Source organism: Grammomys surdaster, unplaced genomic scaffold (genome assembly GCF_004785775.1).
Source record: "Grammomys surdaster isolate TR1022 unplaced genomic scaffold, NIH_TR_1.0 958, whole genome shotgun sequence".
In the NCBI taxonomy this organism is placed as follows: Eukaryota; Metazoa; Chordata; class Mammalia; order Rodentia; family Muridae; genus Grammomys; species Grammomys surdaster.
This window is the reverse complement of record NW_021605377.1, coordinates 13,436,064-13,463,524: the sequence shown is the minus strand read 5'-3', so window position 1 is coordinate 13,463,524 and position 27,461 is coordinate 13,436,064. Positions and strand designations below refer to the sequence as shown.

Here is a 27,461-nt window from a genome sequence, read left to right as displayed (position 1 = left end):
ACAGTTATTTTAAGTTTACATTTAAGACTTTAAATTTTTTTAATTTATTCAACTCTACATATGCAAATCATTTATTCTCTCTCTCTCTTTCTCTCTCTCTCTGTCTCCCTCTCCTCCTCCTCCTCCTCCTCCTCCTCCTCCTCCTCCTCCTCCTCTCAAAGTCAGAGAATAGCATGTATGTGCTTCATTGGAGGTTGCTGCTGTAGAAAGGTGATGTGGATGGGCCTAATACTGGAGCAAGCTGTCTGATTAATTTGCAAAGCGTAGGGAGCACTCTGCAGTGAGTCCTACATCGGGATAAAAGCAGGGAAGCTAATGATCTACTGACAACTCTTAATGGTCTCAGCCAATTGCTTAGGGTTTTATTTAGCTTCTTGGATTCTTTTCTGAGAAGTATGTGGTTGTTGCAGATGTGGGTTATCACTATCCTTGAACACAGTCTGGCTACTTTTGTGTATTCTGATTCTCAGTGTAGCAAAAATAACAACAAGAGTAATGTTATAAAACTGTTCTAAAATACTTTTTTCAGTCAAATTTGTCTTTGGGGTGTGTTTTTAGTTTACAACTAAATAAATCCATCTTTAAAAAAATCACCGTAATAACTTTTAGAGTTATACAGAGTGTCAATTCATATTTTCATTTTCAAATGGATTCCTGTTAGATCATATATATTTACTTTAGTTTTTAACAATTATTGTGAACATGCACATGGTTTCAAACTCATATTTAATTAAAAACGGTTGATTATTTAGAGAACTAAAGCTTTTTATGATTAGTTTTCAAGACATGGCCTGGCACTCACCGTGGAAACTAGACTGAACCCAGGCCTCACCAAGATCCAGTCTCTACCTCCCAAATGCTGGAAATTCAAGCTTCTGCTGATGTTTCGTTTAACAGTTATATGTAACTTTTAAAAATTACTTTTATACTTTAGTATTTTTTCTTAAATGTAAACTATTCACTTCAGTATGCTCATGTACCTCACCTCAAGTTTTATACCTCTCTAGCTTTGTATGAATTTATCTATTTATATCTATTCTCTGGAGCTTTATTGTACCTGGGACATAGGTTGGAGAACGTCTCTATTCCAGAATTATTAAAGTACCTGACTATTTTTAGTTCCATTATTTCATACTTACTAAACTTTCTCATGAAATTAATTTATTTTGGGCCATGATACCATCTCCCTAACATGGTCATCTAAATACACTTGGGTTTTTCTAAACGAGATTAGTCTGACTTTAAACATAACGATTTGAAAATGAGCACAATTGACCTTTTAAAAATGTCTTTCTTCTTGGTTCAGAATAGGTCCTGGAGGAATTGTCAGATAACTGATTGGTTGACCTACATGTGCAGTAGAGGGAGGGTTAAGGATTCTTCTCTGCTTACCACAAAGGAAGTCTCAAGAGATTCAGACACATGAGGTTATTTAATTTATCTTGCCATTGTACGTGTCACATAAAGTTCAAAAAACAGATTATTGAGCCATTAAACTAAGTTCTAAGACGTTTTATCTTCCTAATGGGATAACATAGAGAATCTGGTTTAGGGTTTGATCTGTAACCCTGCATAACATACTTCACATTTTTGTTCAGGCGGTTTGGAAGGGCTTTATTTTACGAAAGAAACTGGTGACCGCCCTAGAGGCTATCAAGGATGAAGAATCCGGAGAAGAGTATGAAGAAATAGATTTAGAGGATTTTGAATTTGACGAGGTAAGTACCAACTGTGTCAAACAAGTATTGCTCTGGTCATATTTTTCCAGAGTGTTTTAATGCTAACTTCTTAGCTGGTTGCTGGAGATGTTGTAGGTAATCATTATTCTTGAAGACACCCTGTCCATTTTTGTGTATTCTGAGCCAGATTCTAAGATAGGTACCACTGCTACTTTCTATTCTTTTCTTAATCTGTCCTCCTAGCTTGTACAGTCTATAAAGGGGCAACGGAATGGCTGCAAGACATTTTGTATGTCCTCTTGGACCAGATTCTCTGAAGGTTAGGGCCTTACTTATCCACATTCGAAACTGGGGAAAAGCACTGACACACTATCACGGATTTGACCTTATTCAGATTGCACCTGTCCCACAAAAGCCCAACTTTTATTCTGAGACTTAGTAAACTAGGATTGCGGGTGCCAAATACGTGGCCTTGTTTCCTTCACCTTCTTCAAATGGAGTAATTCCTCAACTCTTTGTATTTCATGAATATGATACTTTAAGTGAACATAAGACTCTCCACTTATTTGTGCTTTGAAAACATGAAGTGAAAAATTCCAGAAATAGGTAAACAGTTTATCAGTTGTGCATAATCCTAAACAGTCTGATGATGTCTTCAACCATCAGTCTCCATCCTGTGTGGAGTATGAGTTATTTACTTTGCTATTTGTGCTATATGTCTACAGCATATGCCATACCTGCCCATAAACTACTTCATGCAGTTTTAATTATTAAGCCAAATGTTTCATAAATATAATGATTGTGTTCAAATTAGGCTTATTTCACAGTTGTAGTTGAAGTGCACAATTAACTGTACTGATAATTTTATTACCCTGTTTATGTTTGTCTTGTTTTATTATTCAATATTGATTTGAATTTCTTATAAATAATTAATAAATTGAACTTTACCACAGATATATATATATATATATATATATATATATATATATATATATATATGAAAATAGTGACTGTTTATATATACGAGAAAATAAAGATTGAGGAGGACCATGCTTTCCTGTTGCCAGTGGTACATGATAGGGTCTCTGGTTCTATCTCTACTCATCAGCCCCATCACTTAGTTGCAATTCCATGGTTGCGTTCAAATATAGTGGCACATTGGTGAGAATTAGTCATTTATCATTGGAAAATGTATTTTTCTATTGAAAAACGTCCAGTTATTTTGAAAATAAGTCAACTGCTTTTCAATGCATATTAATAGCTTAAATGTACTATCATTCTAGCTTAGTTACCTCTGTAAACTTCTGTCTGCTGGTCTTCAAAAATAATTTATACAATTTTTGAAGATACGAATGAATCAGAACCTGTGTTCTCATTGAATCAAATATATTAATAATTAATCTAAAACAGAAATGCTACTCTATTATGACTTGTATTTATGAGATACCAGGAGCAGCACTATTATCACAGTGACAACAGAAAGATACTAATGTTTTGAGGTGTCTACATTAGAAAGAAAGTATGAAGGTTTTTTTATAGTCATCTGTGTAGTTTGGTTAAATTTATTCCCTGGTATTTGGTGTATTTGCATGTTAAAGACATTTCTATAAGTTTTATTTATTTTCACATATTAATTTTTTAGTCAGATACTTTGCTGAAATTACTTCCTACTTTAGTAGATAATTTGTCAAAGTTTCTAAATACCTTATAGGTATAATTATGTAATCTACAAGCAAGAGAATCTTTCTTCTTTTTTATTTCTTATTCTTACAAGGTTTAACTTTTCTTGCCTTATTATCTTGATTAGTATTTCTCTTGAGGATTAGACTTACCTTCTCTCACTGAAGCCAGACCAGGTTGTGTTCTGGTGTATATGTTTCAGGGGCCTTATATCAGCTGGTGTATGCTGCCTAGTTGGTGGCTCAGTGTCTGAGAGATCTTTGGAGTCAAGGTTAGTTGAAACTACTGGTCTTCCTAAGGGGTTGCCCTCCTCTTCAGCGTCTTCCAGCTTTTCTCTAATTCAACCACGAGGGTTCCCTGCTTCTGTCCATTGGTTGGGTGTAAGTATCTGCATCTGACTCTTTTAGCTGCTTGTTGGGCCTCTGGGAGAGCTCCTGTCTATAAGCACACCATAGCATCAGTAATAGTGTTAGGCCTTGTAGCCTCCCCTTGAAATAGATCCTAATTTAGGCCTGTTACTGGACTACTGTTCCCTCAGACACTTCTCCATTTTTGTCCCTGCAGTTCTTTAGACAGGAACAGTTCTTGGTCACAGTTTTTGACTGTGGGATAGCAACTCCATCCCTCCATTTGATGTCCTGTCTTTCTACTGGCTGTGGACTCTACAAGTTCCTTTTCTCCACCGTTAGGGTATTTCATTTTAGGTGCCTCCCTTTGAGTCCTGAGAGTCTCTCCTCTCCCAGGTCTCTGGGACATTCTAGAGAGTCCTCCACCTCTTTTTCTATATGACATTACAGGCCTCATATTTTGAAGATTTGGTTAGAGCATAAATAAATATGATAATTAAATCATGCCATCCCTGACCCATCTGTAACACATGTTCCCCTTTTATGGTAATTTTTTCTGCTTAACATTGTTTTAGAGATATTCTCTTTTTTCCCCCATTTGTTCTATCTGTTCTGTGTTCAGTTTTTAAGCTTTCTTGTGACCCCCTCTTTTGCATTAATCACATTTTTTGCTTTTCTTCTTTTTTTCTATCATTTGCTTTCTACTTGATCTTTGGCCTTGTCTAAACTCTTTATTTCTTCCTTAATAACCCTGTGATTATATTTTTTTGCTCATTGGGGTCTCCCTAACATTTATTCTTTCAGTGAAATTTGACAGATTGTCAATTTCTTTTAAATTTGTTTTCTGTAATTTAATTCTGTTGTTGCTTAACCTCAGTATAATTGACTTTGAATTTCTCTGCTTGGTTTAAGAGAAGGCAAGTCTTCTTAAATTTGTGGTTCATGTTCTTTCAACAGTTTTGGAAAATTTTTGTACAGACTTTTTGTGTTTTGTTTCTTTGTTTTCTTTTTACTTTTTGGTGAAAAAGTGGTGAAGAAACATATATGAGAGATATCTAACTGCTTCATACAGTTTTATATTCTTTAATATTCTTTTTATAATTTCCCACCTTTAATGCTGGAAGAGTCCTTTAGATTCTATTTACTTTTAAGTGGCCAATAAAGTATGTCTATTTATTATTTGCAACCTGATTATTTTAAAATATGCATATATGTATGAATATTGTCATAACCAAGTTTAGCTAATTTATGTATGCATTCCTGAAAGAAAATTTCATTTTTGGAGAGGGAATCTCTTTGTCATCTGTTCAGAATTTTACAGAGCAGGTGATATGTTGTTACATGTTAGTCATATTGGATGGTAATGAACTGAATTTTTTATAAGCTAGTTTTTTGCTTATGCATATGTGTACATCATATGTATATGCATGTTCACATGGGTAGAAGTGAACATTCCATGCATTTTAAGGATCCAAGTTGACACCAGGTATTCACCTCAGTCACTCTCCATTTATATTGAAGCTAGGCTTCTAGTAAAACCCAGACTTGACATTTTGACTATTCTGGCTAATAGCTTGCTCCAAGAATTCCTCATCTCCCCATCTCCCCTTCCTGCACGCTGAGATTATAGATATGCCATCAAGCTCAGCATTTAAATAAGTTCTGTGATTCTGAACACTGATGCTCATACTTCCATAGTGAGCATGTTATTCCCAAAACTGTCACTCCAGATTCCAAACTAAAATGATGATCCTTTAACCAACGTCTCTTCTCCCCTCTCTGACTTTGTCCTTACAGACTGAGATCATTATTCTACTCTTTCTCTATGTCTCAGGTCATTTAGATTTCACATAGATGAGTACAATGACAAGGAGGTTTTGTTTTGTTTCTACTCAGTTCCCTCCACATTCATCTGTCTCATTGCAATTGACTTTGTATCATTTCTATTGGCTGAATACCATCCAATTCTCTATACGGACACCACATCTTGTTTGTATACATACTGATGGATATTTAAGTTGATTTCATATCATAACTTTTATGCCTAGTGCTGTAATAAACATGGGGCCCATGTATTTCTTTAGCACATATGATTTCATTTTGTTTGGATACATACCAAGTAGAGAAATTGTTGGGTCAGTTAATCTAATTTTAGTTCAATTTTAGTTTTACAGAGATTTTTATGCTGTTTCCTAATATGGACTCTAGTAATTTACTTTCCCTCATTCTTCACAAAATGTTGTACAGCTGTTATATGCCTTTTTAGTAGTAGGTATCTTTTCTGCATGCAGGGCCATGGCACTGTGTTTTTGATGCACAGTTTTCTGAACATGATGATGTTGAACATTTTTCCCAGAACCGAGTTGGTCATTTGCTCATGTTCTTTTCAAGAGCATCTGCTCTGACCCTTTGTCTATTTTCTTTTAAATCTAGCTACATGTCTTTCATTGTGTAGGCTTAAAGCCTTGTTGGTTTAGGTTTTCAAGGGCTAGGTACTGATTTTTGGGTCTTATACATCCTAAATAAATGCTGCATACATACTCCTAGGGGATATTTCTAAATTTCTTTTATATCTTAGCTGTGAACTCCTTACGAGATGTGTAGTTTGCAGATTGTTTTATTTTATTTTTATTTTTATTTTAGTTTTGTTTTTTGAGACAGGATTTTTCTGTGGACTCCTGGTTGTCCTGGAACTCAATCTGTAGTCCAGGCTGAACTCTAACTGAGAGATCCATCTGCTTCTCCCTCCTGAAGCTTGGGATTACAGTCATGCACTCTCATTACTTAGCTCCTGATATTTTCTGTTTTGTGAATTTTCTTTACTTTGTTGTTTTTCTGAGCTGTACAGAAGTATTTATTTCAACGCATTCTGATTTGTCTCTCTTTTCTTCTGTTGCTTGTGATTTTTGGTGTTGCATTTAAAAAATTCACGGCCAATTTCAGTGGTAAAGCACAGTGTTGGTTTTTATCTCAATGTTTATGTTTGGCCTATCATGTATTTTACTAATAATATTTCCCTCTTTATCTAATCATTTTGGCCCATTTACTGAACTTATAATTTAATTTATGCTGTTACTTAGTTTAAAATGTAAAGTTTGATTATTTTTATTATTAATTTCTTGACAATATTATATAGGCAAGTAATGGAATACTTTCTCCCTATTCCCTCCTGACATTAATATCACTAATGGCATGTCTAAATTTATGTGGATGCTGGGATTTCAAAATCAAGCTCTCATACCAAACACTGTGCCAACAGAGCCATTCCTCCAACTCACAAGGAAAACACATAATATAAGGCAATTACTCATTAGGGAACTAATGCAGTCTTTGATTTTCTTCACTTCCTTCCCATTGTCATTATTATAAAATCACCTTACAACTTCAGGGCATGTAATCAAATAACCAGAAGGTTCCATTATTTTTTTAACTTTTCTTAAAATTTCCTGTGTGCAAGTATATGACCTATCTGACTAAAACTTTATTCCTTTACTTATGTATAGAAATAATTGTATTTTAAATCGAATTCTTCATTTAAAAGGCATATCACAATATAATCATATAGAACCAATTCAAACTTTCTCTCTTTTAAGCAGGACTTGCTGAATGCTTATACCATTGGCAGACACCATGCTTGGTGCCAGGATAGCTATATGAAAGCAACACAACCACAAGTTCACAGCTTGTTAGAAATGCATTTCAACATTCCTATTGCAATTATCAAAAGGAAATAAGTAGAAAACTAGCTTGACCAGTTACCTGGGATCAGATACCTAAGACAATCTACTATGACTTTATGCCTTAAATATAATGCTGTATAGCAGTTGGTTAGCCAAAGACACTTCTCACCAACAACTATTTTTTTATTTTATTAAATAGAGTTTACCAAATTTATTAAGTGCCAAGAACTTTGAGGTATATGGGGTTTCCCATATATAATATAACAAGTTATGTTAGCATATTTTCTGGATGCTTGTGGAAGAATTAAGATTTCCAGGCAAAAATAAACTTCATTTCACTCAGCAAGAACTTCGTGTGTTTAACAATTTCCCTACATAGAACTTTCCTATGGGATATCTGAAGAGCACCCTGCGACTAATCCTGATATTTAGAACCCCATATTACTTTATACTCCAGATGATAATTATTTTATTATGTTGTACCACAAATAACTTGCTTTCCACTCCAAAGAAACACCACTGGTATTTTTGAGTTTATTATGAATATCAAAAGTTACTATAAAATAGTCAGAAATGAATAGTTGCCAAAGAATATCTGTACCTTAGTTCTACAAAGGCAGATTTTCTCACAATCCCCTCCAATGGCCACTGAGTATTCTGACTGACAGGGTTGGTTCAGAATCCATGCAATTTGTCTCACAGTGTATTTAACTGAGGTCATTGTCATTAGCCTAGATTTTGTTCTGGAACTTCTATCAGTAAGTTAATTGTCAAATGCTTTTACTGGTTTGGTAGATTCCCAAGGGAGCATTTTTCCTGGAAAGGGAAAGTACAGACTCGTTTGAAAAACAAAAGTCATTGCTCTTTCTCCCCGCTCTATCTCCCAGGATCTAAGGTATTGTTTTCAAAGGCGATAGATTGTTGTCTTCAATTTACCTACTCAAATTCATTACATCCCACTTAAGTAGTCCGAGAAGGAAAGCACTATTCCTAGATTCTGTAACGTATGTAATAGGGCAATGAATACTGCTATAGAGAGAGCTGGATTCCTGCTCCAGGGAGAACTGCTATCGGGATATTGATATAGACAGTATGATAAAGAGAGGGGCTGATGTAACTGAGCTGCTAGAGAGAGTGCTACTAAAGTTAGTACTGCTACCGGAGTTCTGCTGTAAAAATGGATGCTATAAAGACTACTGCTATAGAGTGTTTCTATTGGAGTATTCCTCTATAGAGTACTGCTATTGGAGCATATAGCAATACTATAGAAAGAACTATAGAGAGAACTACTTTAGGGAGAATGTCTATATAGAGTACTGGTATTAAGTACTGCTACAGATAGAACTGTTATAGAGTACTACTATTGGAGTACTACTAGAAAGAGAACTGCCATAAGGGGTACTACTGTTTTAGTACTGCTACTTTAGTATTCCTGTAGAGAGTAGGGCTATGCGGATGGGATGGGGAGCTACACTTCCAGAGGACAGAAAAAAAACGACATGATTTGACAGGTGCTTAAAAAGACATTTTTTTTAAAGTTACAAGTTTAGTGTATGACAGATTGACAGGACCAGTTGTATCCTAGCATTTTATAGCCAGTCGTAGCCAGTTATAGCCAGTTGTATCCAGTCATAGCCAGTCGTAGCCAGTGGTCAGATGACATCATGTCTTTCCCTAGTTTTCATCATCTCATTTTCACATCCCCTCTTCATTTTAACCATTTTATGATATCTGCTCTTCAGCAAACTCTGACCTTTCCCCACATAAATATACATTGCCACTCAAAAAAAAAAAAGAAATTAAAACTTCAAATCTAAATCTCGTAGGAAATTTTGTATTGAACTGCAATTCTTTTCTTCTTTTCTGTATTTTTAAAGGGAAGTCATCAGATATATTATCATCTGTCATGAGACAGAGAAACTATTCTAAGTGTAGTAGCCAATGGGAGTTTACTGGGCTTCCGGCATGGTTTAGCAAGTGATTAATATTACAAACTTCAGTATGTTGCAAACAGTTTTAATATCTTATTTTCAGAAATATGAGAGCAAATGCCCTCCATGTTATTTTTCACATTTCAGACTTTGACAGTCTTCAGTTGTTTCTTCTCATAGTTATTTCTCCAGGACCACAGCATTGTTTCCTGGCTGCCATTTTCTTACCTTTCTCAGATACGGGGAAAAAAGACCACTAAAGATTCCAAGGAGAGTCCTCTCCCGTGACCTCTCCCTGTATCTCTCCAATAATGCTTTATTTGGGAATATTTTAACACTTTGTTTGAAAGATAATATTTGTATATTTACTGTGTACAACATAATACTTTAAAACATGTCTTCCTAGTAGAATTGACAAATTAAGTTTATTGTCAAATTCAGCAACGATTATATTTATTATGATAAGAATGGTTAAGATTTTCTCAGATGTTTAATAGATTGTTACTTGCTAGAATCACCACATAATTCAATAGAATTATTGAACTTACTCCACATTTCCCAACTGTAGTTTTAAACCACATATAACTGTGACATAGATATTTGTGTGTCAATAAAAGAAATCCTATCAAATATTTTACTGGGTATAATTGTTATGTTCACATGATATTGGAATACCATGATCTTGATTATTGTCTCCTAAGAATAATGCCTTAGTAAGTGTGTTACTATCTGACCAACCAGCAGTCACTATTATGCCTTAGTCTCACACTTTTCAGAAGTCATTCAATAAGCAGGACACGCTGAACTTGTGTGAATGGAAAACTCTGTTAACATCTCTCAGAATGTAGTCATTCTAACTTTCACAGGATTTGCCTATTTTACAGCCTTCTAAATGCTATTAAATGTCCTGGTGATCCTTGTTCATCAAGAGTCACAGATTTCTCTAAGATACATCAGATAAGATAAACCAATTAAATAAAATTCAGATAATTATACCTTAAATGTGCACCGTTAATATAATTAATAAAACTTTATTGAATAAAGAGTAAACTTGGGAAATGTATAAGTGGAACAAACATGATGTGGGATGAAGAGAAGTGTCTTACACAGTAAAAAATTTCACACTTGTAGTATGAATTAACTCTTTTCCCATTTGAAGAATTCTGTTGGAGTATAATTGCCACCAGAAATGACACGCTATACATCTTTTAAAATCAGTACTATAAATTTCTTCTTTCTGTCCACTCAAAAATAAAACTACTGGAATTTTGAAAATAAAAATTAAAGCAAACCTTAGCTTATATGCAATACTTAAGGAAAACTGATTCTAATTTATTAAAATATTGTGGTCTTTATTACAATGTTTAATAGAAAATGTAATTTGCACCACAGTGTGCTAAAAGCTGATTTCTCTCGGTTATTCTAGACTTAGCTGAGAGTCAGTAATGAATGAATACTCAAAACAGTGTTCACCTCATTTTTAGAGCAATCACAGATCAGCCCCTCCCTTAACCAAAATGTGCGGATCGAGCATATTATAATGTATGTCTTAACCAGAGGTACAGCCTCTCACTATAGCATGTAATACTTTCCTATGCACAAAAGACCTCATGGACCTTGTGAACATCTGTGAGAATTGTACAATTTAAAGGAAACGTGATAAAGGTTTGCAAGCAAAACGTTGTTTTGACCTCATGGACTTTGTGTACATCTGTGAGAATTGTACGATTTAAAGGAAACGTGGTAAAGGTTTGCAAGCAAAACATTGTCCGTTCTAATGTCGTTACTTGTGCAGGATGCCTTGGAGAAAGACTGGCCAGCTTTAGATTCCACCGGCTTCCCTTCACAAACACTGCCTCTCTCCAACCAGCTGCCCTGGCCAAAGGTAACATGTCATGGAAACTTCTGAGTGCTCCATCTTTGCTGGCTTCTGAAGGTTCTGCTCTGCCGTGGTGATTAATAATACAATTTATTGGCTTGAAAAACATAATTACTTCTAGAAGCCTTTGACTTCCTCCTCATCCCCAGATGTAATTTTTCATGTAGCTTTTCTTTCATTTACTCTCTATTTTTTTCTTTACTTTGGATTTCTTTCAACGCTTTATTTCACAGTAGCCAGGACCAAAAAATGATGTGTCTCAGCTGCGTATTTGGCAGCAGACTAAAATCACTGGTTGACAGTACTTTAAAAATGCAGAAATACACACGGAGAGGCTGCGGCAGCTGAGGCTCCTCAGCCAGAGGTCAAGGGACCGCAATATCTGTTATTTATTTAATAATCTTTGATGTTTTTTGTTTTCTGAGATTTCTAAAGATCTTTGCAATTAATCATTTTGTATATGTGAGCTATATCAAAAAGCATACTATTCACCATGTAACAAAGACTGTATAGGCATATTCTAGAAATTTTATTTTATTAGCATTTTAATTTTGTAATGAGTTTCCCTATTAAGCCTGCTCAGGCCGACCTAAGTGAAGTACCAATACAGATGCTGGAATTGTTCCATTTCCTTTACATTTGTGTGTGCTTTTGACATAAGAACTCTCGGACTTTGAGGCATGATGAAACTTCACCTACCATACCGGCTCGTCCAGCCCAAGCATGGCTATGCAATGAGAAAGAAAATGTGTTGTTGACAGAGCACACACAGCTAAGCAGCAGGTAAGCTAAGTTACTCAGTTAAGCAGGCATCGACTTAGGAATGACAACGACAAAAGTACACATCCCTTAAGGAAGTAAAATAACTATAAAATTGATGTACATTGATTTAGAAGATGTAATGCTAAAATATGAAAATTCTAGTGTTAAAAAATGTTTGGGTTAGATGTATTAAAGCAATGCAAAACTTATATTTAGGTGAAATAATGCAATAATTGAGCAAACGTATCTTCACAGCCTGACAGGTAGAGAAGGGGACTAGAATAAAAGTCCCAGGACCACAGTCCTTTCAGTAAAAGGATTGAAATATGCTCCATGTAATTGAAATGTAAACATTTTAAATTAATGGCAGACTTTTATTACTTTTCAAGATAAAGCTTCTCTGTAGCTTAAATAGATTTTATTTCCAAGTTGGAGACAATAACAGCTTGTAGTTTTGAAAAGAGCTGATGTACTTCTGTTGATTCTGTGAAAAAAAAACATGCATTTCTGTTGGCAGATCAGAAAGCGGAACTTTATCCTGGACACCTGAATCAAAAACAAGTCAGAAGAGTTTACTGCGATCTGAAAAAGAAGAAAAAATTTCAGAAGAATGGTGAGTCCTCTATTTTCCACTGAAGAAATTAAGAATTTGAAGGGTTATGGGATATCCATGACAGATATTTTAGGGGATTCAATAAGTCATTAGTCTTTACGAAACTTAACTTTGAGATAAGTTAATAATTGGGATTACAAATGTATTGCATGTGATATAGTTCAAACATGTACATTTACATGTATGTCTATGACGAAATATACTTTAGATGTTTTCAACGTATCTTTTCAATAGGGGCTTTAAGGATATCTCTACAGCTCAGCAAATGCTAAAGAGAGCAAAGAAAATGAAATCAAAGAAATTAAGGAAAAAATTAGGTAAGTAATGTTCTTTGAGCAGCAGCTGTACGTGATACTGACTATAAAAATTTTAAATCATGTTTTATATAGTATATTTAATATGAAAATAAATTAACGCAAGGAACTTAAATCTACGACAGTAACTATAAAATCCTCGATTGTCAAAGAAAATTACACTATCACACTTAATGAAATATTTTGCTGTTTTATATTTTAAAATACTTTTTACAGACATGGGCATTGACTTTTCTGTGTGCTATGTTCTCTGTCAACTGTGTTATAGTTTGTCTCTGAGCTAGTACATCATAGAATGTTGATTCAAAAACCATCCACTCTGTGTGCTCATTCCTCTATGCGCTCTTAAATTGCCTGGCTAATCAGTAAACTGAATGTATCAGTTTACTGGATTTCAGCTGTAGATATTCCTACGTGAAAAGAAATTGATTTCTCTCATGACTTTGAAGAATTTGGTAAAAATTGGAAGGCATCATTTATTTTTATCCGCTTGTGATAGCATTCTGTCTTTCTTTGGTCACCCCTCATTTTCATATCTATACTAAATGCAGAGATATCAGGAAAGAAAAAGCAAATGGTTATGATTTTATATTTTCTCAAAACTTTAAAATTATCTACACGTTGTGTTTTCCTTCAATCCTTGATTCTCATGAGTTCATGAGCTTAATCTAAGGCTCCTGATTCTTCTAATGTGCAGTTTTGTTACAAATAATCAAGAAAAAAAATATATACTTGTAGCTCTGAAATAACCTGCTTCTTTTTATGTTTATTAACTCCTGAGCTGTATACATATATAGTTTAAAGTGTGAATTAAAATAACCAATACTTTTAATACATAAAATAAATTTTGTATCATTCAGTAGCCATTGATAAATTCAGGTAACTTATTTTTTAGTGTTTTAAACATATAATTTTGCTATCTTGGTTTGACAGTAGTTATTTTAATTTCTATGTAGCCTCCTTTTGAGATAACTGTAATTTTGTATACTGTTTGTCAGATATAAAACATTGAACATTTAAACATTTGTAAATGAGTTTAAGTAAGTACCTTTTTTCCCCTCTTGTTTATGCCTGCTGTCCACTCGTTTTGTATATCCCTATGAAGGCTATCTGCTGTGAACCAAATCTTTTTATGGCTACTTCAGTGAAATAGTAACTCAAAACCCAGAGAGTTTTGAAGTTCAGTCTGAGTATGTGGAATACAATACAAAACAATACATAAGGTTGTTCAATAAACTTCTTTATTCTTTCGGTTTGGTTTTCTATCCTTCTTCATGAATTTTAAAAGGAGCTGTTTTAAGAATAATACAAAAATATATGGAACTCCTGAGCCAAGTTCAAAGGCAAAATAGGTTGAGGACTGATCCAGTCAAGTTTCCACACCTATTTCTGCTAGGTTTTCTTTAAAAAGAAATAACACCATGTTTGCAGTTGCCTGCCATGGTAAGAACTGAGAAATAGTTTATGTCAGTAAAATGTTTATATGGTTTTGCCACCAGGAATGTCTTTCTTCCTGCCGTTATCATCAAAACCTTATTTAAGGAAACTTTGACTAATCAGCATATTAAATATATTTCAGCAAAGGATTCACCAGCCAATATTGACACAGTTGTATCTTTTTCTTTCTTGCTGCTTCACTTGTTTTGAATTTGTGGTCACACCTAGATATAATTAGACATAAAATGCTTCTTTTTATCAGTCACAAGGGGGCATGATAGGGTCAAAAATGAAAAGGGAACACCCACAGTGAAGCATGTAACTCCATTTTTACTTCATCTTTTGGCAGTGCAGAATAAGCATAAAGTGTTAGACAAAGTCATAGGTGACAATTCTGACTTTTAAAGTGGAGATCATCTGCTGACTGCAAAATCCCAATAGACTTCCTACCACGGAGGGCAATTTTAAATCTCTTTATCACGTGTTTGTTGCTTTTTTAAAAAATAAAAACATCAATATATTAAAGACACAAAATCAATTTGACTTTAAAACCTGAATGCCTAAATACAGAATTTAATGATGAGCCTTTCATGATTCTCATTCCTTTCCTCTGTACCCTCCTGACAGTAACCAAATCAGTTGGAATAAGAGAAGGTGAAAAAAAGGGAAGAAAAAAGAAGAAAACCAAAGAGAACTTTATATTTTATTTTATTTATCTTCTATTAAGTTCATGGCACTTACACTATTTTCATCTCGGAGTAAATTATTTAATGATAATTTACTCAGATTGTGATGGGATTTCTTTTATAGATTAAAATTTAATCAAACAGTTGTTGCCTTTCCAGTTTTCATAATTCAACTGGTAGTGTGTCATGAATTTACTTGAAAATGACTATGGTTTAAATATGTAGCCACTAATGTTCTAAAACAATATTTAAATATTTACTTAAATATCTACATTCTGCTAAACCTGAAAATGTTTACTCGGAGAGTTTAAATATTAATGGAGATACTGAACATACCTTATACAGAAAGTTTGCCAGTGTGAAAATTTGAAGCCATCAGAGGGCAGCATTGTCCACAAAAGTGCTGTAAGATTCACTAGTTCTGTTGGCTGAGAGAGTCAGGATGGGCATCAGAGCCAGCATGTGTTAATTAAATGGGGTCCACAAGATCCTGGATTCTAACAAAGCTGTGATCCTCAAGAAAGCATATCATACACATTGAGTATTGGAGCTTTAAATACTGGTCGTGGCAGACAGGAGAGAGCACTTCAGATTTCCTGTTCGTATGCTTTATATACGGTTTTTATTCAAGGAATATGATTCAAAAATATTTATTTAATGTGAAAATGAAAACACGGCAGGGGCAGAAAACCTACCAATTGGAGACCGTACTGGACGATGGCCTAAATTGCCAAGAGAGGGAAAAAACTGCTGAAGAAGCTGATTTATCACAAAGCACAGTTGAGGAGCAGCAGTAGGAGCAAAGCCTGTGGACAGCCGTTAGGGAAGCCCAGTCCTGATGAAATCTGCTGGTATAAATCAGGCCATCTGCTTTAAAGGGCAGCAGGACCCAGTGTCCTGCTTGGCTGAGATTACAGACCTCCGAAGCAGGCCTGGTTTGTTTCATCTTACTTCTTTGTTACAAAATGTTATCTGTGTAGAAAAAGATAAAGAGAAGCTGAAGAAGGAAGAAGGGGAAGGAGGGGAAGGACTTGCTTAACAGTCTTGACAGGAAGTCTAAAATTTTGTGGCGTTATCATGGTTTACTTAGTCAATGTTTGGATCTGGGTTGTTGTCTTACCTAGTAAGTAATTTCCCCTTGTGTGATTGACATCAGCTAGAAACAGTAGTGACTAGTCCTGTTTTGTGTATTGTCTGTCTGTCTGGTCTGCTGCCCTCCACACAAAAGAGATTTCAGAATTCGGTGACCAGAATTGGAGTTATCAGACACTGAGGGAAGTTTATGATTCAGGGCTGCCATGAAGAACACCATATGTAAGGCGAGAGGCCCAAGTCTATTGAAAACATGCAGGGTCAATAACCTGAGGGTAGTGAGCCTATTTAGAAGTAAGACTAGATGAGCCGGCTGGGGAAAGGGAGTGGGTGGCTGGTTTTGATGCCTAGCACTTCTTAGAAACTCTAAGTGGAAGGGTTTGGGTGCATAAAAACTGGCAAAATATAAGAATAGAAAGTGTAGAATGCAGATATAATAGATGTTCCTCTGTATGTATTGAAGCTATACATGTTGAATTTAAGCTTTTGTAAATAAAAAAAAGGTGAAAAACAAGTTAATATTTCTGAAGGAATGGTGACACAGAAGGATAAAAATGATTCATCAGCACTTTTAATTCCAGAAAGTATCAAGTATATGATTCTTGTTCAGTAGCTCTTTGCTGGCTTTATTTTCAATAAAAATGGCTTAAGCCGTTTTTGTATTATTAAATCATATCCTAGAAATAAGGAATGCAGAATATTTTAACGCACTCATTTTTATGCATTTTAAGGACATCATGATTTGTGAGAAAGGAGCTTCCAAAATAATAATATAGCTAATGAAATTTTTTAAACGTGAAGGATCAAGAATGATCAATGAGGTTTTGAAAAAAACCTCAGCAGAATGAGATTTACTTAAGATTTATGTTATTTACCTCAAAAACTTCTAGAAATAATAAGAATTTCTGTCAAACACTACTCTGTTGTGTTTCCAAAAACAATAATACAATTGTAAAGCAGTTGAGTCTCTCTACCTGTTCCCCATTAAATTCCCAGAATCCCCTAGCATATCTGGCCCCCGATTCAACATTCAAGTTATGAATAAACATAGAAAATTATATATGTATGGCTTTGTGGGTCTTTAGCAAATTGCAGATTTATATTTGGAAAGTTAAATTTAAATTAGTATTTGTATATGCTAACAAATATCGGTGCTAATGTGGTGCAAGAGGCCAGGGTCCATCCTAAGCCAAACTGAGCAGTGATTTTCATGTGGCACTGGTCTTAGAGAGATGATGGATGCAAGCGAGTCTGGATTTTCCCCCCATGGCCTCATGCTAAGAACATGACAAAGGAGTGTGAAACCATGAAAGGAAACAAGACCATTGTGTGAATGTGTTGGAGTGAATCCTAGACTTCACTGGATGCTCTGAGATGTTGGCTGTGAAATATCTACCAAGAAGGGCTGTATATAGGGACTAGAGCAATCCAGAGACAGATGCATGTTACAGGAGGCAAAGCTGCAGGGAAAGCCCCACCTAGCCCTGTGAAATGAAAGTACTGGACATCAGACATGAAGATATAGGATTTGGTGTTTGCCTTTCTGTGATCCAGTCATTATGTCTAGTATTACTTTGCTGTGTCTCCATTCCTCCTTTTTGGAATGGTTATATATATATAATATATATATATATTATATAAATATGTATGTATAAATGTATGTGTATGAGTACGTGTATATATGCATGTGTATGTATTCACGCACATATATTTCTGTGTCATTGTATGATGGAAGTATGTAGTTGCATTATTATTTTACAAAACATTGCAATTAAGAGATTGCCTTGAGTCTTTGCAACCTCATAGGAAGAACAACAATATCAACCAACCAGACCCCTGCTCCCAGAGCTTCCAGCGACTAAACCACCCATCAACCAAAGAGTACACATGAATGGACCTATGACTCTAGTTGCACATGTAGCAGAGTATTGCCTTATCTGGCATCTCTGGGAGGAGAGGTCCTTAGTCCTCTGAAGGCACAATGCCCCAGTGTAGGGGAATGCCAGGGTGGTGAGGTGGGAGTGGATGGGTGGGTAAGGGAACACCCTCATAGAAGCATTGGGAGGGGGATAGGATAGGGGATTTGCAGAGGGAAAACTGGGAAAGAAGATAACATTTGAAATGTAAATAACTAAAATATCCAATAACAATAATAATAAAAAAAGATTGCCTTAGGTCAACAGAAGAGACTTTGATCTTTCAAACAGTGTTAGGAATTGTAAACACCTGTGAAAATAATTGAAGTTGAATTTATTAATTTCTTTTTTAGCTTTCAATAGTTTTTATTGGTTATTTTATTTATTTACATTTCAAATGTTACCCCCTTCCCAGTTTCCCCTCCACAAACCCCCATCCTACCCTCCCTTTCCCCTGATTCTATGAAGGTGCTCCCCCACCAACCTACCTACTCAGACTTCACTGCCCTAGCATTCCCCTACCCTGGGTCATCAAGCCACCACAGGACCAAAGGCCTCCCCTCCCATTGATGCCGGATAAGGCAATCCTCTGCTACATATGCTGTTGGAGCCATGGATCCCTCTATATGTACATTTTGGTTGGTGATTTAGTCCCTGGGAGCTCTGGGATTCTGGTTGGTTGATATTGTTGTTTTTCCTAAGAGGTTGCAAACCCCTTCAGGTCTTTTAGCCCTTCTCCTAACTCTTCCATTGAGGTCCCAATGCTCAGTCAGATGGTTGGCTGCAAGCATTCACGTCTGTATTGGTCAGGCTCTGGAAGAGCCTCTCAGGGATCAGCTATATCAGGCTCCTGTCAGCAAGCGCTTCTTGACATCAGCAATAGTGTCGGGGTTGGGTGTCTGCAGATGGAATGGATCCCTAGGTAGGGCAGTCTCTGGATGGCCTTTCCTTCAATCTCTGCTCCACTCTGTCCTGCATTTCCTTTAGACAATAGCAATTCTAAGTTAATATTTTGAGATGGGTGGGTCACATCATCCTTCAAGTGAGGCTATGCATAACCACTGGATATGGTCTGTACAGGTTTTATCTTCCCTATGTTGGATATTTTAGCTAATGTCATCCCTTTAAGGTCCTTAGAACCTTTTGCTTCCCTGGCATTTGTGACTTTCTAGTGGCTACCCCTGGTTCCTCATCCCCCACTGCTATGCATCTCCATTCAAATTCCAGACCCTCTATACTTCCCTACCCTGTCTCCTCCCACACCTGATCCTTCCCCCCATTTCCCTCTCCCTCCTCTCTCTCCCAGGTCCCTCCCTTCCTCTACCTCCTGTGATTATTTTGTTTCCCCTTCCAAGGAGGACTGAAGCATCCACACTTTGGTCTTCCTTCTTCTTGAGTGTCATATGGTCTGTGAGTTTTATCCTTGGATATTCTGAGCATTTTGCTTATGGCCAGGGTGTTGCCTATAGTAGTTTGAAGTAGAAGTGTCCCCCATAATCTCAGGCATTTAAACACTTACTCCCCAGTTGGTTACCCTGTTTGAGGAGGGTTAGGAGGTAGAGAATTCATGTCAGAGAGAAGGTTTTAAAATCCTGCTTTTTCAGTTTGCTCTCTCTGCTTTTGGTTCAAGGTGTGAGCTCCCAGCACCTGCTCCTGTGACCATGGCTGCTGTTTGTGGCCATGACTACTCTGCACTAATGAACTCTTATCTTTCAGAAAGCATAAGCTGAAATAAACCTTGTCTTTCTTAAGTTGCTTTTGGTCTTGGTGTCTTATTATAACAATATAAAAGTAGCTAACACAGTTGTTCTACATGAGGAATCTTTGGATTACTCTCAAGAAACCCTGGGTCCAGCCACCATCAGTTCACAAGATTGGTCATATTTGTGCATGATTGAAATCACCACAGAAGGTAGAGGGAAGTAGGTTGATGTTAAAGGGTATCTAAAATGTTTGCAATCCCCATAGGCTGTATGAGACTATCATTAAAAAATATATAACAACTACATTTTATGATATTTTGTGTGAGAAGAATGGCATTAATGTAGTGAATCAAAACTGAGTCTGTAATATACACTTGTGGAATTAAACCTTTTCAAATTGCCTTATACATCTTTTGAGATATCAATAGATATGTGAGTGGCTTTTGCAACATGTGCTATGGCATGTCTACACATTTACTATTGTTAATTCCTTGTGAATTTTTGTAAAAAAAAATGATAGGCAAAAAACCTCCCGATGATCATAATACCTTAAGGTATAGATACCCCAAAAAGGAGCCAAACATTGATTGATAATATCAATATAGTGTTTATAAACAAACAAACGCGCCTCACTGGGGCTCTGTTACTGCTGGCAGACTACTGTGTTTTACCAGACTACTCCTCACAGAGCACCTTCCGTAGATGTTGTTCTTGCTCCTCTCAATGTACCATCAGAAACGTACTACTTTAGCATTAAACGATTAATGTGCTTTGATATTTATGATGTTTAAAATCTTGTCTTTTCTCTTTGATATATTTAATTCTATTATACTAGATATTATAGTCTATATTATTTACAAATAATATAAGATAGTCAAAAAAATGTGTTTCATCTTCCGGTGCTTACATCACTCCCTTCTCAGTCTTTAAGCAAAATCTCTAAATAATGCAACACAAAATCCTATTTTCACATTCCATAAAACCATTTTTTTATTAATAAAAAATTACATGGCCCTATATTCACAATGACTCACCTTGTAATATGCTAGACTTATATTACTTCTAACCTTAAAATACAGGAAGAATTCATATAAATTCTTTGTTACATAAATTAATTAGGACAAAAGAGGAAATACCACTTTGCATGTAAAACTGTTTTTTTCTATTACCTGTTTTCTTGCTGTCATGCTTCCATCTCTCATAAGTGCTCCCTGTGTAGTTTAGTGAGGATATATTGACTCTATCATCTTCCAATAAATAACATGACTCTCAAATAAGAAAGTGCCACCTGGAAGATGTATATACATCCCATTTTTCACAGTATTATTAATATTTCTGTCATTATGCTAAAAAAGAGCCAGAAATTTGATCTTCTGATTAAGATTATTTATATTACCAAATTTAAGTAGGCATCAGCTGTTTCACAGAGCACCACAGGGTGTTCATAATGCAGTATAGATGTATGTCGTAACAGCATAAAGAATATATATGGTTGTGTTAGAGAAGGAATAACCCAGAAGTGATCTTTTTATTTTTTCCCCTAGAACCTTCTGTGCGACTAGCATTATTCAAGAAAAACAAAAATAAAGTTTCTGTTACAAAGTCATCAAAGAAGACACAGTTCAGAAGAGATGATTACTTTGAAGGTAAGGTTTAATGAAAGACACAGAAAGACAAAAGTCTGTAAGGATAAAAAAAAGTGTTATTAAAATGTTTTCAGTCATAAGGCCTACAGCACACATATGAAAGATATATATGCTAACTATCTTTGAATAAGAATTAAATATATTCATCAAACTAAAAACTCTATTTACAATGGTAATACATTAATATATTTTTTCGTTTGTGTTGTCTAGATTTTAAATGCCATTTATTTTTTTGTATAAATAAGCCCATAATATTACATCATCAGTTGTTTTAATATTAAGACAAAAATTTTACTTGCGCAAATTATATTAGCTCCAAAAATGAGATTTATCACATGCTAAAATGATATCCTAATATAGTTAGTATGTTCAAATTTCATTAAATAATACAAATTATTCTCTATTATTTAAAATACATTCCCTCAAACTACACAAATCTGTTGATTAACAGGGAAGACAATGTAGTCAACATATGCATCCTATATAGTCAATAGTGAATGCTGCCTCTGTTATTTTCGGAACTGAAGGCTTTCGTCTTTTCGATGACAGGTTACATTTCTGATTTCAGCATTCAGAAAACTGATAGACTTGTATTATTAAACAGAACCACAAAGTGACTTACCAGTTTCATACCTGTTTTTAGGACTAACATTTTTACTGTTTACTCTACCAGTACTTTCCAATAATCATGTATAACAAGGGCAAAAGGCATATATCTTTGAATGGAAAGTAACTATTGTCTTCTGTATCTTTATTGTAAAAAAATCTTAAAACAGATACATCATTTATACCCTGATGTACAAGGTGTTCATTGTTATGATTTGCATTTCAATATGATTTGGAAGTGACTACATTATTATGACATATACATATTAAAATGATATGTCAGAAGACATGACATCTGGAGTTTTCTTGAAAGTTTTTAACAAAAAACATATACTTAGACACATAAAGCATGTGTGGCAGTTCCTTGAGTTTATTGCATGCATAGATTGTAGCAAGTGTATATGTATATGGTATGTGTATCTATTTTTTTGTTTTAATATTTACAATTTTTTCATGCTAAGACAACTTCAACTTGTGCCAATTAAGGATATGAACTCAATATTGGTACTGGAGGGATAAATCAGCAGTTAAGCGTAGTGGCTGCCCTGGATTCAAGTCCCAGCATCTGCTTGTACACTTACAACTACCTGTGACTCCAGGCCTAGGATATTCAAAACCCTCTTCTGTCCTCCTCAAGCACCACACACACATGTGATACACAGACACACATGCTAGCAAAAACATCTATATTCCTAAAATTAAAAATATAAAAACTTCAAATGTCAAGGAATATTTTAATAGAGTCAAATTATATTTCCTAAGAAAAAATAAACCTGAACTTTCAAACATTTTTTCTTGTTATAATGTTAACTTTATAGTTCAGTTTTTAGAAGCAAATAGTACCAATTTGTGATGAGATTAGTATCAACTGCATAACCTTTCTCTGTTAAACAGAAACACCCTTACTATAGAAGAGAAATATTTAGAAGAAAGAGACATTTAATTTAGATAACTTGGATATTTAGAAAGAAAAGCTCTATCCAAAAATTTTCTAGTGCATTCCTAACTATCATATTATATGTGAACAGCATGTTTTTCAAACTATGAACCAATATAAAAATAGGCAAGGAAATGTTCATAATGGAGACGGGATGTTTGAAAGAGCGCTGAGTGTTTACATATAAGTTTAATCAGCAAAGTTGTTTTTGATATTGGTTTTAGGGTTTTATTTTTCCCTCCCATGTGAAATGTGTTTGTTTTGGTGGTTTTTTTTATGTTTTTTTTGCAATCCAAAATATTTTGAACTTCCTTCAGTATTTTCAGTGAATATTATGTACATACAGATTTCCTAACTAGTGGATAATAGCTATTGTAGATATATTAAGGCTTTTGATTTTAAGGAATCGGCTTGACAACAATCGTTCTACATGAAATACAATTTATAGTTAATATATTAACATTTGTCTTACTTGGTTAAGAAGAGTCAAAGATCAAATGCTTGTTTTTGCAGTGAACCCCAGATTGTCTTAAGTGCTGCTCTGTACTCAACCTGCCCCTAAATGTATGTTCAGTAATGCAGAGGACAAAATTTAACAGGCTAACTGCAGCTACCCAGTCATGGCTGCATTCTTAAATTGAGTCTATTGAGATAAAGCTTATTTGTTACAGAGTATACTGTGTTATAAAACAGAATAGTATATTGTTTATATATATAGTTATATATTGTTTATAATATATAGTATAAAACTATAATTCAATTAATTTTAGTGTTACATAACCAGCATTACCTCTTCATTTTAGAACATTAGAACTTATTTTCGCTGTAGAAAAAATGAAATAAAATTAATAATGGGAATTTGAGCCCCTCTCCAATGAGAGAAATCAAAATTAAATTTGCTATAGGTCAGATTAAGTAACTCCATGTGGAATAATATCTCAGAACTATGGTACGCCAGCACTGTCTTATGATTTTTTGATTTTCTTCAAATTAGATCATAGTATTATTTGAGTATCGATTCTATAATTCTAATTTATTTTCTAGTAACACGGCATGAGTTATAGAAAAACATTCTTTTTCAATTTTACAGTCATGACCATGTAAAATGTCATGCGTATTGTAAATTATATTAAATGCTTTGATTATTACTATGGCCTCTTTTCTAGATGTCAATAGATAAATGAAGATATTCAAATGAAAATTACTGTTATACCTGTGGAATATTGGATATGGAATAAATGATATTAAATAGTACAAGGTTAAAAATCTTAGCATTTATCAGCCCATGTTTTATAAATTACCTGTTTATATAGTTTGATATGTACATGAAATGTAAAATACATGTTTACCTTAAGCCTAATGGAGGATAAGCTTTGACATCTGTATCCAAGGTAACCAAAAGTGTAGGCAGTGTGTCAGATATCATTTGTTACTTCCTATAGGACTGAAAGTCTACAGACTGCATAGAACAGACTATATAGATTCATTACGATTTGTTTGTTTGCTCAATTAATTGTTAGGTTCTATTTAGCCTACCTCTATTACCACAGATAATTCTCACTTGCGCTTAATATCTAATCTTGCCTTGAAAATCTGAAGACACATTTTGCTTTGTTTCCTTGTACATGAACTAGTAAGAATCCTGAAATCACTCTTCAATGTTTATAGCTGACCTAAGAGGAAATAGTGTTTTCATGTTTTAAGTATATATGCCACAATTTATCTAAGACAGTTTAAATCTTTTTTAAAAAAACAGCTGTTTCAACCATATCCTTTAGTTAATTTATGTAAGCGCAGCTAATCAAATCAATTATATTTAAATATTTATAGAATGCAATTCTTTATACTTATTTACAAAGGACATTTTCAGGTTCAATTATTAAAAAATGGCATATAGATAGTTGTGTCACTACTATTCTTGATATTCCCTATTGTAAGTTATTTTATTCTTTTTAATATTATATTCATTGATAAATCATTTTATAAAATTATGAAAACAATGTTATTTTGTATATGTACACAATGTGACATGGTTAAATGCAGTTAATTAAAATGTATATTATTAATCCTCCAATCTATAATTTTTATACTGAAACATTTATACCCTTAAAGATTATGAAGCAGATACTGCATCACTACTTTCTATGGTGGCTTTGATGGGTAGTGGATCTCATCGCCCACTTTTCTTGTCTTGGTAGCCTTTGATCATCAGCTTATTATTTCCTTCACCCTCAATACCTTAATTTCTTATAACTGTGATTCTACTATGACCATAAATTCAACATTACTAGACTCTACATTGGTACCACAAGATGCTTCCCTTATCTTGTTTATACTATATTATTTTACTTACACTGATTTCCTTCAAATTCATTCATGTTGTCACAAATAATGGGATTCCTTTCAACCCATCTAACTGAACAATATTGATTTTTGTATGTATGCCATAATTTTTATCCATTCAGGTTGTAATATGCACTGCAGTTATTTACATATCTTGGTGGCTATGAATAATGCACTTTCATCAATAGTACAACTTTGCAGATATCTCTAACATACTGTCTTCATTTCCTTTGGATAATTGCCAAGTAGTAAGATTTATAGATCAAATAGTATTTCTACTTTTAGTTCCCTGAGGTATTTCCATAGTGTTTTAAACAATAGCTTGTACTAATTTATATCCCTCTAGCCATGTATATTTGTTCCATTTTTTCCACATGACAGCTTTTTATCTTCTGTGTTTGTAGACACTTCATCCTTGTTTTCATTTTCCTTATGTTAGTGATTCTGATCATTTTCTCATTTACATCTCTGTCATTTGTATGTCATATTTTTAGATATATATAGATGATAATTTGATAGTAAGAATAATAAGTAAATGATAGAAGATACATATGCTTAGTTAGGATAATAGACAAATGATATAAAGATATCGAGAGAGAGAGAGAGAGAGAGAGAGAGAGAGAGAGAGAGAGAGGTGGATAAGTGGATGAATAGTGTTTAGATGCATAGATGGATAGATGATAGATAGATAGATAGATAGATAGATAGATAGATAGATAGATAGATAGAGATAGATAGATAGATATATAGATAGATAGATAGATAGATAGATATTTTAAAGTTCTGTCATTAAATCATGTCTTAGAATTCTCTCCCTGTTTTCTTGTAGTGGTCTAGTTTCAATTTATTGTAAACATTATCCACTCCTTGTGTATTCCTGGTACTCATATACAAAAATGACACTAATCAAAAATGGGTGGGTTTATTTCTGAGGTTTTTGTCCCATTTCATTGTCTTGTGTTTCTTTCTTCATGCCAGCATTCTGATGTATTGATGACAATTACTTTTTAATAAGTTTTGAAATCTGGGAATTTGATGCCTTAAGCTTCATTCTCTAAGCTCATGATAGCTTTGGCTCCTTTGTGTTTTTGTGCAAATTTAATAATTTTATTATATTTCTGTGCAAAAATAACCTTGGAATTTTGAAACAATTATGCTGAATCTGTCCAAAAGTTTTGTATGAAGATGTTAGCAAAAAATAACTTATAGCCTCTTAGCTTGAAATATCTTTCCATTGTCTAAACTTCTCTTCAGTTGGCTGTGTTTCTCATGTTTGATACTCTTCAATAGAGAGTTCTTTTTAATTTCTGTAACTAAATTTGTATAGAAAGATTTTTATTGTTGTTGCTTTGTAAATAAATTGCTGATTTCGTTTTTGGATGTTCTTTGGTTGGTTTGGTTCTTTTGGTTCAGTCTCTGTGAGTCCCCATGGCCCAGGTGAGTTGACTCTGTAGGTCTTCTTGTAGTGTTCTTGACCCTTCTGGCTTCCTAAGTCCTATCCCCAAGACTTCCAAAGACTCCTTAAGCTCTGCCTGATGTTTGGCTGTGGTTCTCTTCATCTATTTCTACTTACTACTGGATGAAGTCTCTCAGGATACAGTTGTGCTAGACTCCTGTCTGCAAGCATAGAAGAATATTATTACAAGTGCCAGAGGTTGGCTCTCTCCCATGGGATGAGTTTCAAGTTGGGGCAGTCATTCTTTGGCTATTCCCTTAGTCTCTTTTCCATTTTTATCCCTGTGCATCTTGTAAACAATACAAATTTTGGGTTGAAGGTTTATGGGTGGATTGATGGCCCCTTCCTTCCACTGGAAGTCCTGCCTGGCTACAAGCAGTAGCCACTTCAGACTATATCCCTTGCTGGTAGGAATCTCACCTAGGGTCAGTTCCATAGAATGCTTTTTACATCTTTTTCTTGCCTAATTTCTTTATTTAGAATTACTAGTGCACTATAGTCAGAGCAGTCATTTTAATTCTATTAGCTTAAAGAAAATGGTTTCAAATTTTCTCTATTGAGATTAAATATCCTTCATTTTTGTTAATATGTTGTGATATATTTTTATGTTTTATCTGTCAAACATTCATCCATCACAGAGATAAATATGATTTTTTTCGTAGTGGTTTGAATCTAAACTTTAATACTAGCTCTGTGGTTTTCAGGGGGCAAACTTATGTTAATTTACTATTGTGTTAATTTTTACTGTGTATAA

At 34.5% G+C, this 27,461-nt stretch overlaps 1 protein-coding gene across 2 annotated transcripts in view; it reads left to right on the top strand.

The window, feature by feature from the left end:
- Positions 1-27,461, top strand: part of Lrriq1 (leucine rich repeats and IQ motif containing 1) — a 184,683-nt gene that overhangs the window by 79,183 nt on the left and 78,039 nt on the right. The window contains exons 18-24 of one of the 2 annotated variants that reach the window (XM_028783108.1): positions 1,599-1,718; positions 11,113-11,202; positions 11,858-11,979; positions 12,476-12,571; positions 12,806-12,888; positions 21,264-21,365; positions 21,455-21,459. In XM_028783108.1, the coding sequence (XP_028638941.1) occupies positions 1,599-1,718; positions 11,113-11,202; positions 11,858-11,979; positions 12,476-12,571; positions 12,806-12,888; positions 21,264-21,365; positions 21,455-21,459 (618 nt within the window). The remainder of the gene's footprint in view (positions 1-1,598; positions 1,719-11,112; positions 11,203-11,857; positions 11,980-12,475; positions 12,572-12,805; positions 12,889-21,263; positions 21,366-21,454; positions 21,460-27,461) is intronic. The other variant, XM_028783107.1, reaches the window with a different exon arrangement.